The following is a 12663-nucleotide window of genomic DNA, read 5'->3' on the forward strand; positions in this document are numbered from 1 at the left end:
AATACCTTATTTACATAAGTATTCAGAACCTTTGCTACAGGTTCACTTTCCAACAGGACAACGACCCTAAGGACACAGCCAAGACAACGCAGGAGTGGCTTTGGGACAAGTCTCTGAATGTCCTTGAGTGGCCCAGTCAGAGCCCGATCGAACATCTCTGGAGAGACCTGAAAATAGCTGTGCAGCGACACTCCCCATTCAACATGACAGCGCTTGAGAGGATCTGCAGAGAAGAACGGGAAAGAACTCCCCAAATACAGGTGTGCCAAGCTTGTAGAGTCATACCCAAGAATAGATGCTGTAGTCGCTGCCAGAAGGTGCTTTAACAAAGTAAAGGGTCTGAATAGTTATGTAAACGTGATGAGTATTTGTAATAAATGTACAAATATTTCCACAAAACTATTTTTGCTTTATCATTATGGGGTATTGCGTGTAGATTGAGGGGAAAAAACTATTTTATCCATTTTTGAATAAGGCTGTAACGTAACAATATGTGGAAAAGGTCAAGGGGTCTGAATACTATCCGAAGGCACTGTAAACCATGACTGACAGGGGGCATTGTATTGAAACCCCCACACAGCCATCTTGGCACCTCCTTCATTGTAAGATTTGGAATCTATAGAAACGTATTAATGTCTACATTCGTTTTTGACACATTCTATGACAGACACCTAATGCACACTTTAAAATGATATTTTGTGAACTAAACCTAAAAAAATAAACATTTCTTAAAGTCATTGTTTTGCTGCTAATGTTAGTCTCCATTACAACAAACAAAAATACATGTAATTTTGTCCTTTAAACATTGACTTGAAATATTGTAGAATGCCATTCATTCCTATGGAGGACTGGTCCTACTGGGGAGTACCAATACAGCCGACTGGTGGCTTTGAGTTTATGTGGACCCAGTGACTCAGACTTGAGCACTTGGATCAGGACTGGAGCACTGGGACTCAGACTTTAGCCATAGGGTCTTGCGACTCGAGCACAAGGGACTTGGGGCTCTAGGTTTAGTGACTTGACTACATCACTGGGCAAAAGTCAAGAGCTCCAGTTCTACTTTGGACACCAATGTGGCTGCAGCGTCTGATAACAATGACATCGCTGCAACACATACTACTTTTATACATGTCATATTTCTGCTATTATGAAGAGAATAGGACAAATATTTTGGTAGGACAAGGCTAATACATACATACATACATACATACGGAAGTAAGTGATTTGTTTACTATAGGTTACTGAGGCAATACAAATGTGATGTGACTAAAATTAAAAGGGTATTTAGTCGACTAAAATGGCTCACTTTGTAACTAGACCAAGTCATTATTCAAAATGACAACATGACTGACTTAATATTTTAGACAAAATGACTAAGAGTAGACTAAATAATAAAAAGTGCCAAAATGAACGCTGCCATACAGAGCCATTCACACACACACTACCCAAGCCTGGGTCACAGCTGGGGCATGTTAGCTAGTAGGGGTATGTCCTTATCAGGAACTGGTCAGGCTATTTCCTGTCAGATTTTAAAAGTCTGCATTGTTGTCAGAGGGACCAGCTCCAGAGCAGACACGTGTACGTACGAGTCTTTCAGATTCAAATAAGCTTTATTAGCATGAATGACAAATCCACTGCTGCTAAAGCGAAGTGATAACAGTAAAAAAAAATTATAATACCATTGAAGAGCCAGAGAGGAGGAAATTAATTGCCACTACATACCAGAGTTTACTGAGCCTGCAGTCTAAACACGAAGCTACACGTTGTCTGTCCACTCAGGGCCTGGCTACATGAACACTTGGTGTGCGTCCCAAATGGAAGCCTATTAACTATATAGTGTACTACTTTTGACCAGGGACTACATTTGTACTATATAGGGAATAGGGTGCCATTTGGCAATTTTCCTGAAACCTCTCCTCGGGGACCCCCAGGCGTTTCACATGTTTGTTGTATCCCTAAACTAGCTAATATGATTCCCCTTGTCAACGGCTTGATGATTAGTTGAAATCAGGTGTGCTAACGCTGGAATAGTTCAAATGCATGGAACGGCTTGGGGTTCCCGAAGAGCGGTTTGAGAACCCCTGACATACGGGCTGTGCATGCTACAGACTGGTTCCATAACATTGTGGTCCACCTCTTTATGATGGTGGATCAGACTGGAGCTTCTACACATTGTATACATTTAGTGATGTGCTGTGTATAGGCTGGTCTGTGCCTTGGGTCATAAGGCAAAAAAAATAAAAAATGTAACCTTTATTTAACTAGGCAAGTCAGTTAAGAACAAATTCTTATTTACAATGACGGCCTGCCAGTGAACAGTGGGTTAAACTGCCTTGTTCAGGGGCAGAACGACAGATTTTTACCTTGTCAGCTCAAGGATGAGTCGATCCAGCAACCTTTCAGTTCCTGGCCCAATGCTCTAACCACAAGGCTACCTACCGTTGTTATAAGGAGTAGCGGTGAAAAACTACCGGTAATTTACCAAAGTTACCGGAATCTTCAGTAATTTTGGAAAATATATCATAACTTTGGTCATTTATACTTGAATAACTTCAAAAATATATACATCTGTGTCCATATGTCCAGGAGTTTAGTACATAGACCATATAGTTCCAGAAAACAGCGTAATAAAAAAAAAGCATCTAATAAACAGCATTATTTCTCATTTCCTCTGAAACTCTTCCAACTATTGACTTTTTTCCAAAACTGCCACCAAAAATATTTTTTGTGTAAGTGTTTAAAAAAAATGTAAGGATATTTCATGCTGAAAGCCTCATATTAAACACCAAATGGTATGCACTAAGTGGGTTTATATTTAGGATCATGTTTTACAGATTTGTCATTACATGTTTTATTCTAAAATCTATTTTACCAGAGGGCCAGGATCATTAGACACCTGTTAGAATCTGAAGTACCCAAAAGGGCCACTAGATGTTTTGTGACGGATTACACAAAATCCTTGAAAGATACCAAAACTCTGGTAGTTCTCAGGTAAACTTCTAAAGTTTCCAGTAATATACCCTCCTTTTGCAACCCTAATAAAGAGATCACAGTACTTGAAGTGCTAATCCTTAAAACGACTGAAAAGCAGATGGATAGTCAAACCCTAAACCAGGGTTCCCCAAACTTGGTCCTCGGGACCCCAAGGGGTGCACAATATGTTTTTTGCCGTAGCATTACACAGCTTACTCAAAATAATAAAAACACCTAACCATCAAGCTTTGATCATTTGAATCAGCTGTGTAGTGATGGGGCTCCTGAGTGGTGCAGCTGTCTAAGGCACTGCATCTCAGTGCATCTACAGTCCCTGGTACGAATCCAGGCTGTATCACATCCGTCCGTGATTGGAAGTCCCATAGGGCGGCACACAATTGGCCCAGCGTTGTCCAGGTTTGGATGGGTTAGGCCGTCATTGTAAATAAGAATTTGTTCTCAACCGACTTGCCTAGTTAATTAAAAAGGTTAAATAACAAATAAACAAAACGAGCACAGGGAAGGATTGCCTCACTAAACACTCCCGGTCCACATTCTGTGATGGTTTAATTGGAGTCGTTATGTGACTTAATTGAGTTGTATAGTAGTATAGTAGACATGCTAAGTACTGCTGACAGTATCTGGGAGTTAGAGGACAGTTTGTTTTGTGACATAACAAGTAAGTGTCTGCAGGGAATTTAGCATGAGCTGGCCACATGTTCTATGTTGAGAGGGAGAAAGCATGAAGGAAGGCCCCAGGCAAGAGGCAGCTGTCATTCTTGGGATTCTCTACAGACAAGACTGTTTCTTTTCTAATCTGATTTATTCCTCAATGAAAGATAACTCTCTGGTGGCCACGTAGAGGCTAAAGAGACTGGAGTACAGCTATTTCTTTTTTCTGAGTTCAGGGAGCATAGATCTCATCCCAAAACACTGTCCTCACATTTACCCTGCTAAAAATAAAAACCTCCAAAAGTATTCCTGGTCTACTCATAATACATGTATATAAAAACATGACACACTGCAATTAAAGTAAAATGTTGGTCTGCACACAATAACTAAACAAGACAGGCCCTGTGCAGACAGAATCAGCAGATATCATTTCCTTCCTGTCAATGATGAAACTGTTGGACCCAAGTTTACATGACGCCAGTTCTAAAACTGAAATATATTTAATCATGTGTATGGCATACGGTTTACGTAAGCTCACAAATATGGAGGAAAGTAAACAGCGTGGCAGGGAGACAGTCTCCTCTCAGAGACGACGACAGTCTCCTCTCAGAGACGACGACAGTCTCCTCTCAGAGACGACGACAGTCTCCTCTCAGAGACGACGACAGTCTCCTCTCAGAGACGACGACAGTCTCCTCTCAGAGACGACGACAGTCTCCTCTCAGAGACGACGACAGTCTCCTCTCAGAGACGACGACAGTCTCCTCTCAGAGACGACGACAGTCTCCTCTCAGAGACGACGACAGTCTCCTCTCAGAGACGACGACAGTCTCCTCTCAGAGACGACGACAGTCTCCTCTCAGAGACGACGACAGTCTCCTCTCAGAGACGACGACAGTCTCCTCTCAGAGACGACGACAGTCTCCTCTCAGAGACGACGACAGTCTCCTCTCAGAGACGACGACAGTCTCCTCTCAGAGACGACGACAGTCTCCTCTCAGAGACGACGACAGTCTCCTCTCAGAGACTGTCTGTCGCTATGGGGACATAGTCTATCCCAGACTCCAAATCTGTCCAATACCAACCTGGTCCCAGATCTGGTGGTGCTGTCGTTGTCAAACCATGACAGGGAGTTGGTATGATAGCACAAACAGACTGGGACGCAGCCTATTCCAATGCAACATTCACCCGAGTTTCTGTCTGCTTGGACATTATAACTAACTGGATGTTACTACAGATGTCAATGCTCAAGTGCTGTGGCTGCTAATTATACTGTAGATCAGGGGTGTCAAACTCATTCCATGGAGGGCCTAGTGTCTGCTGGTTTTTCCTTTCAATTAAGACCTATACAACCAGGTGAGGAGAGTTCCTTACTAACCAGTGACCTTAATTCCTCAATCAAGTACAAGGGAGGAGCGAAAACCCGCAGACACTCAGTGGGATGAGTTTGACACATGCTGTAGAGGAATCTTTTATTATTAATTTATTTATTTAAATAGGCCATGGTGGCGAAGTAATTACAATATAGCAATTAAACACTGGAATGGTAGATGTGCAGAAGATGAATGTGCAAGTAGAGATACTGAGGTGCAAAGGAGCAAGATAAATATATAAATAAATACAGTATGGGGATGAGGTAGGTACATAGCCCATCTGTAAATAGCCTGTGTACAGGTGCAGTGATCTGTGAGCTGCTCTGACAGCTGGTGCTTAAAGCTAGTGAGGGAGATATGAGTCTCCGGCTTCAGAGATTTTTTCAGTTCGTTCCAGTCATTGGCAGCAGAGAACTGGAAGGAAAGACGACCAAAGGAGGAATTGGCTTTGGGGGTGACCAGTGAGATATACCTGCTGGAACGCGTGCTACGAGTGGGTGCTGCTATGGTGACCAGTGAGCTGAGATAAGGCGGGGCTTTACCTAGCAGAGACTTGTAGATGACCTGGAGCCAGTGGGTTTGGCGACGAGTATGAAGCGAGGGCCAACCAACGAGAGCGTATAGGTCGCAATGGTGGGTAGTGTATGGGGCATTGGTGACAAAACGGATGGCACTGTGATAGACTGCATCCAGTTTGTTGAGTAGAGTGTTGGAGGCCATTTTATAGATGACATCACCGAAGTCGAGGATCGGTAGGATGGTCAGTTTTACGAGGATATGTTTGGCAGCATGAGTGAAGGATGCTTTGTTGCGATATAGGAAGCCGATTCTAGATTTAATTTTGGATTGGAGATGCTTAATGTGAAAATGAAGCCAAAATCATAGAACTATGTATAAACTATGTAGCTATACGTCAGTCTCTGCCAGCATAGTTGCTGTGCAGCTCTACAGAGCCAACATGGGTGGCCTAATTCAAAACACTATCAATAAGTCCCTAGGAGGATAGTTAACAGTCATTTCCCCATTGGATCAATGTACTGGATTGTAAACTTACTAGGCTCTTATATTTGACACAGACAGGTATGGAGACAGATAACACTTCTACCACTGTTGATCAATCTACATTTCTGCAGATAGGCTGTTGCATGAGAAACATGATGGGACCCATCAAGAGACAGTGAAGCTGGTGGGAGGACAACACAGCCTGGGTTTGGCTAGGAGGTGGTCAGCTGGAAGCCATAATTCCTGGGTTCAGACATAATCACTTCATCAGCAGTCAGTTCAGTGTATACTTCACTGCTACACTCCACTGTTCAAATCTCTCTCCCTGTTTGAGTTATATCTAGTCTGGTATTAGTGAGCAGACCTGGGTTCAAATGCTATTTGAAGTCTTTCAAATATTTGAGCCAGTGTTTCACCTACATTCATTAAGCATTGGTGGCCCGCCGCTGCTAAATTGTTTGCACCGCTGCAATTTAAAAAAAAATATGTTTCTGTCAAGACGCACTTAAATGATTAGTCGTTGGCTCAATGACTGGAAGTCTATCGGAACAGCTAACGTGTCATTATGCTACTGCTAGTAGCAATGCACTACTGTGAATGGGGCTCTAAATCAACAACTTTGCTATACATATCAAAACTCTGAGGTCATTGATTCTAGACAAGTGTGCTCTTGCCTTCATGTATTACTCAATAACTGCCTCACCATAACACCTCGGGACCAGGGCTGGGAACCAAATAATGTAGACACTTCTGTCGCTCACTGTGTTTGAACACTGCAATTAAGTTCCTTCAAGCATTCCGCAGAACCATAAAAATGGACACTTGTGTTTCAATATGGTCACAACCACAGAATAAAATAGACCACAGAATGAATGACAGGATCTTCTCTACGGGTAATGCAGTGTGTCTGGGCTTGAATGTTGGTTTGACAGGAATACGCACCATCATTGGCATGTCTTACACAGTCCTGAAAGACTGCATGCCACTTCTGCTGTTCTTTCTCCGTCACCACACAGAAGTAGTAGTGGCGGGCGTACGGGTGCCACAGGATCAGAGGGAACTGGGTGGCACACTTCAGGAAGGGAGAATTACCCACTTTAGCCTTTACACCTGTAACACACAATCACAATAACCTTTATGCACCAAGTACATTTACATGTAACAGGAATTTTGATATGGTGAAATGGTGTTGACAATGCTACACAATAAACCAAATATTCAGACACAATAATTTACAGTCTATACAACACTGCATCAAACAGTCCTGCACCAGTAGGGAAGTGATCCTTTCTGCACATGTTGTGAACTATCCAGTAGCACAAAAACAGCCCTTAAGAAACAGGAACATGCCCACATTACATCAAATAACAGTGAGCTGTTCATAATAAGTGCAATAGGAGGTCTCCGTTCCTCTTTTAAATGATGACATATGACATTTATGGGAGGAGTCTTAACATATGTATGTTGGCATTTATTGTCCTGAATCTTGCCCTGGAGGCAGCTCTGCAGTGTTCACTAGCTGGCACAGCCACAAAGTCTGATGTTAACCCTAACCACACTGCTAACCCTAATGCCTAATTAAGACCAAAAAGCTAATGTTTGTTTTCACGATAGGCAATTTTGACTTCTCAGCTGGCCCATCTAGCAGAAATCGCTCAGTTTTGGTGCCAGGGCAAGATTCATGACAGTAAACGTTAACCTGCATAACATGTGCCTCACCCCCACCCCCTTCGCTGGTTCTCGGTCCTAACATGTTCTCACCAGGCAGGCTGTTGTTGAGCAGCTCAAGGTACTGATCCATTGAAGTCAGCACCTTATACCCAGCACAGTTGATGTTTCCCTTGGGGTGAAGCCCTCTCTCATGAGACTGAGGGGGAACACAAGGACAAGGCAGATTTAACACTCCATTGCATCTTTATCCCCAAAAGTGAAACTTGTTGACAATATGACATATGTGAGAATGAGCCTTGCAGATATAATACACATCTAGAACTCCATGTACACTACAGGGATTTACACATTTCATTAGCCAATTCACTAATACCGACAAATGCACCATCATAATGTTAAACTGAGCTAAGGTGTGTGGGGGGGGGCATTTGAATGAAATCTTCCCTTACCGCTTTGTTGTCATAGTAGTTGATAGTGTAGGAGTCAGGAACGAAGAGGAAGTGGTTTCTCCATTTATTGTTCTCCTCCAGAAACTGGAACAGAGCTCCAGAGAAGATGGATCTATTCTCCAGAGGAACCTGAGTGGGCCAGACAGGGGAGTCTGTAAAAACCTTCTGATGACTGGCATCTAATGACATCACCTCTTTGGTGGACTGGTCCAACTTCATGGACCAAGGACTGGCCTACAATTTAAAGCCTTGGAGTTCCTCTTGAAACATCAGGCATACTTACTACATTGCCATGTGGTACTACTGTCTGTGATGTCTCAAATGTAGTCTAGACACGGTAGTGTTGATTAATTTATCCAATCATTTGCCCATCAAGACAGTATTGTTGTTCTCAGGAAAACACCCGACATTTCTCAAAAACCTCACTGACAATAAAACTGCAATCTCTTACACAGCCTCATGTAGTTAGCATTGTCAGTGCAGCTGTAGCGCCAGACAGAATGTAGCGAACCGTTTCTCTTTACAAGAGTGTTACAGGCCTTTAAAAACAGGGCAACAGGCTTAACACTGGACCCTCAGGAGAACCCTAATAAAAGAGTTATACTAGGGGCTCGATTCAAACCGTAGCGCTAATGTTCAGCATTAATGTGCTTACAGACTGGCTGCGGTAAGCATCAAAAGGTCCGGGAGTAGGCCGGCAGGTGGAAAACGCAAGAGGCGCCAAAATTTTAAATTAGCTGAAGTCTTGAACATCCGCAACACATGGTTGACCAATTCTTTTATGACAAAATTCGAGCTGACAACCCGGGACCGCTGGTCTCTACACACGGTAGGATAATATTATTGTGGTTCGACTGCCGTTTACAGTGGCCCATGTGCAAATCGCCTTTATAGAGCGGTTCAAATGTAAAGGTAATGACCAATTGAACCGACATGACAACGTTTACGGTGAACGCAGTCTCTGCTAAGGCGGGAACATTGCCTTTAAAATGTCAATTGTGCTACAAAGCAGATCTTCAGCACTACGGATTTAAATCGAGCCTTAGAGTCCTCTGTAGTGACGTCACTCGCCCTAAAGTCAAATGTGGCAGTGGCTCAAGAAGTCACAAGCTAGATTGTTGCTCCCTCCGTTCGTAGCAAGGTTGACTTGATACCTCAGGGAGAGTGGCATCACACCATGGCAACTTGTACTTCACATCTGTTACACAGAGACGGAAATCTCTCAATGTTCCTTGAATGATTCTCTCTGTAGCCTAGCACAGCACTCTAAACTACTGTTTACTCCTCTGGCTTAAGTGGGAGTGGCAAGGACTTCTCATGCTGTAGCTACTATTATATCTGAACACACTTCAATCTTCAGAACAAAGAGAGTGTAAATCTGTTTAATATCTGTTCTGTACCACTCAGATCAATTTGATATAGGGAGGCGAGTTTCTTCAGGTTCAACATAATGTGGGCAAAGTGTTCCAAAATGTCAGCACTTCAGGTGTTATTCTGTCACCTTATCAGGGCAGAAACAGAGTAGAGGACGGGAGTAGAGGACAAGAGGAGTGGAGGAGAAAGTGTTAGTTACCTTGCGGTGCAGTAGCTGTGGCTGGGGTCCACCTCCTCCCTCGATGTCAAAGCGGACCTTGTTGAAGAGGGCCACTGCATACTGTTGCTCATACAGACGGCTAAACTCTCCAATCACCTCGCCTGTCCTGGCTGCAGGAGGAAGGACAGGTCAGGGGTGTATTTGGGGACATGAAACACTCAATGTTGAAGATATGGAGTCAACTCAGCTCTATTCATAATATTTCTACACTTCTATCTGATTGTTCTGTAATGCTACTCCCTGAACAGACCCGAGTTGTTGCAAATCAAACGTTGTATGATGACATTCCCTGTCAATAGTGATGTATTAGTGTATTCTTCATTCAGGTGTTATGTAACAGTCTGAATGCAAAGAGTCGCCTTGTGCCTGTTACCTCGATCACTATTTACTACGCTTAGCACGGTGTAAAAAAATAATTACCACATTTCACATGGTCCTTTATCAGAATGTCCACACGGCAGTGTTTGCATTACAGAGTTAGCCTTCAGTTCAGCATTTCAATATTTTACCAAAATGGAGTTGGCATGGCAACAAACCTGGCACACCATCAACCCGTTTGTGAAACTGAAAAGGCCTGACTTCAAAGTTACACCCCTGGACCATCAACAAACTAGTTTAGTGCTCTGTTAGTGTGACTACGTGCCATTCTGGCTTAGACAAGGCTTACTTCGATTTAACACCAGAAACCTGTCTCTTTATGTCTGTCTACCTCAGAAAGGAATAAAGATAATCTGTTTGGTTTTTACCATCCCCTTTATTTAGAGAGAGTGGTGCTGTAAACGTAGCGTAGGGAGGAATGGTCTGCTGGCAGGGTAGAGGGAGACTGTAAACGTAGCGTAGGGAGGAATGGTCTGCTGGCAGGGTAGAGGGAGACTGTAAACGTAGCGTAGGGAGGAATGGTCTGCTGGCAGGGTAGAGGGAGACTGTAAACGTAGCGTAGGGAGGAATGGTCTGCTGGCAGGGTAGAGGGAGACTGTAAACGTAGCGTAGGGAGGAATGGTCTGCTGGCAGGGTAGAGGGAGACTGTAAACGTAGCGTAGGGAGGAATGGTCTGCTGGCAGGGTAGAGGGAGACTGTAAACGTAGCGTAGGGAGGAATGGTCTGCTGGCAGGGTAGAGAGAGACTGTAAACGTAGCGTAGGGAGGAATGGTCTGCTGGCAGGGTAGAGGGAGACTGTAAACGTAGCGTAGGGAGGAATGGTCTGCTGGCAGGGTAGAGGGAGACTGTAAACGTAGCGTAGGGAGGAATGGTCTGCTGGCAGGGTAGAGGGAGACTGTAAACGTAGCGTAGGGAGGAATGGTCTGCTGGCAGGGTAGAGGGAGACTGTAAACGTAGCGTAGTGAGGAATGGTCTGCTGGCAGGGTAGAGGGAGACTGTAAACGTAGCGTAGGGAGGAATGGTCTGCTGGCAGGGTAGAGGGAGACTGTAAACGTAGCGTAGTGAGGAATGGTCTGCTGGCAGGGTAGAGGGAGACTGTAAACGTAGCGTAGGGAGGAATGGTCTGCTGGCAGGGTAGAGGGAGGCTCAGTGGTTCACCCTCTTCCAGAGAGAGACTCAGGAGGGATAGCTGGAACCGATCCAGGCGTAGGGGACAGAACGGCACCTGCGTTCCAGATGGCACTCTATTCCCTTAATAGCGCACTACTTTTACTCTGGTCAACATAGGGAACAGGGTGCCATTTGGGATGCAAACCATGGCTTGGGTTCTCCCATCTACTGCTCTGTGGATCAATCATATTCTAATACCACATAAACCAACCCATAACCCTTCAGGACCCAGCTGCAAACCATCCTTATCCACACTCTGGAGATACAATTATCCAGAGTGCTTACAAACAAGGGTGAATAGGTCAGTGATCTACAGTACAAACATGCCAAACTATAATTACAAAGTTGGCAAAATATGCATTTTTGATACAGCACTTCTACAGGAAATATTCTAATGTTCGACAGTTGTAATTATAACTGGAGCAGAGATCATCTTCCTCTGATCCCATCTGTTCTGCATTGCAGTTATGAAATGTTTATTTTACTGGAAGAGAGTAGAGGTGGTTGGGGGGAAAAAATGATGAGAGATAGCCTCAGATCAGATTAGCTTTCTAAAGACTGTACTGTAATTGAAGCCTCTGGTAAAGCCATAAGGCAGCCAGTCAAAGGGTCTGGGGGGACTTGAGTCATAGGACCATAGAAACATAAATCACTCAATGGATCATTCAATTTCTATGAACTGAACTAAAGAATTATGCTAAGGAACCAAGTCATGGGGAGGGATAACAGGCGGCAGATCACCAACGTGGGTTGTCCACTATTATCAACATGTAGGAGAGAGGAGAACAGTAAAGTCCACCATGAGCCACTCCCCATGGCCTTGAAACATAGACCTTCAATAACATCTAGCAGGTGCAACTCTACATTTCCACTTTCAGTCCATCCTTTGTGCTCCCACTGCCTCAAGAGTGGATCTAGCAGAGACTTTTAGGACAGCCATTCATAGCAGCATCACTGTTAGTGTAGTGACTCACAAACCATCCTGAACAAACATCCTGACTGACAACAGAGTACAGAAGTGCACATTTCTGCGCCACTCCCAGGTAGCCCAAATCCATCCAGTCACCAGACTGATGGTTTCTCAAGGTCATATCCATCTGATAGGAACCATGAGCACCAACAAGCGAAGTTCAAGCCTAGCATGTCAAATGAAGTATTTAAGGCATATTTTAAATAAAAATCAAACCATTTTCTATCCTAAAAATGTGGAATAAGCAAAGGCTTTGATTTCTGGGGGGTTCTTTGCGTCTAGGGGATTCTTCCAATAAGTGTGTTTGTCAAATTCTGTGTACATTGTTAAAAGTAGTCCTTGTGCATAGAGTTGTATGGTTTGTTTAACTTTGAAAAAAATCACTGGTTTGTGATTGGCATACATTTTAAG

At 43.8% G+C, this 12663-nt stretch overlaps 1 protein-coding gene across 2 annotated transcripts in view; it reads right to left on the minus strand.

Moving 5' to 3' along the window:
* The window catches only part of LOC115200477 (niban-like protein 1), a 46633-nt gene that overhangs the window by 23853 nt on the left and 10117 nt on the right, over window positions 1-12663 (minus strand). Inside the window, exons 2-5 of one of the 2 annotated variants that reach the window (XM_029763574.1) lie at window positions 9714-9844; window positions 8141-8269; window positions 7740-7887; window positions 6963-7130 (exon numbers count right to left, since the gene is read on the minus strand). In XM_029763574.1, the coding sequence (XP_029619434.1) occupies window positions 6963-7130; window positions 7740-7887; window positions 8141-8269; window positions 9714-9844 (576 nt within the window). The remainder of the gene's footprint in view (window positions 1-6962; window positions 7131-7739; window positions 7888-8140; window positions 8270-9713; window positions 9845-12663) is intronic. The other variant, XM_029763575.1, reaches the window with a different exon arrangement.

Source organism: Salmo trutta, chromosome 9, assembly GCF_901001165.1.
Source record: "Salmo trutta chromosome 9, fSalTru1.1, whole genome shotgun sequence".
NCBI lineage: Eukaryota > Metazoa > Chordata > Actinopteri > Salmoniformes > Salmonidae > Salmo > Salmo trutta.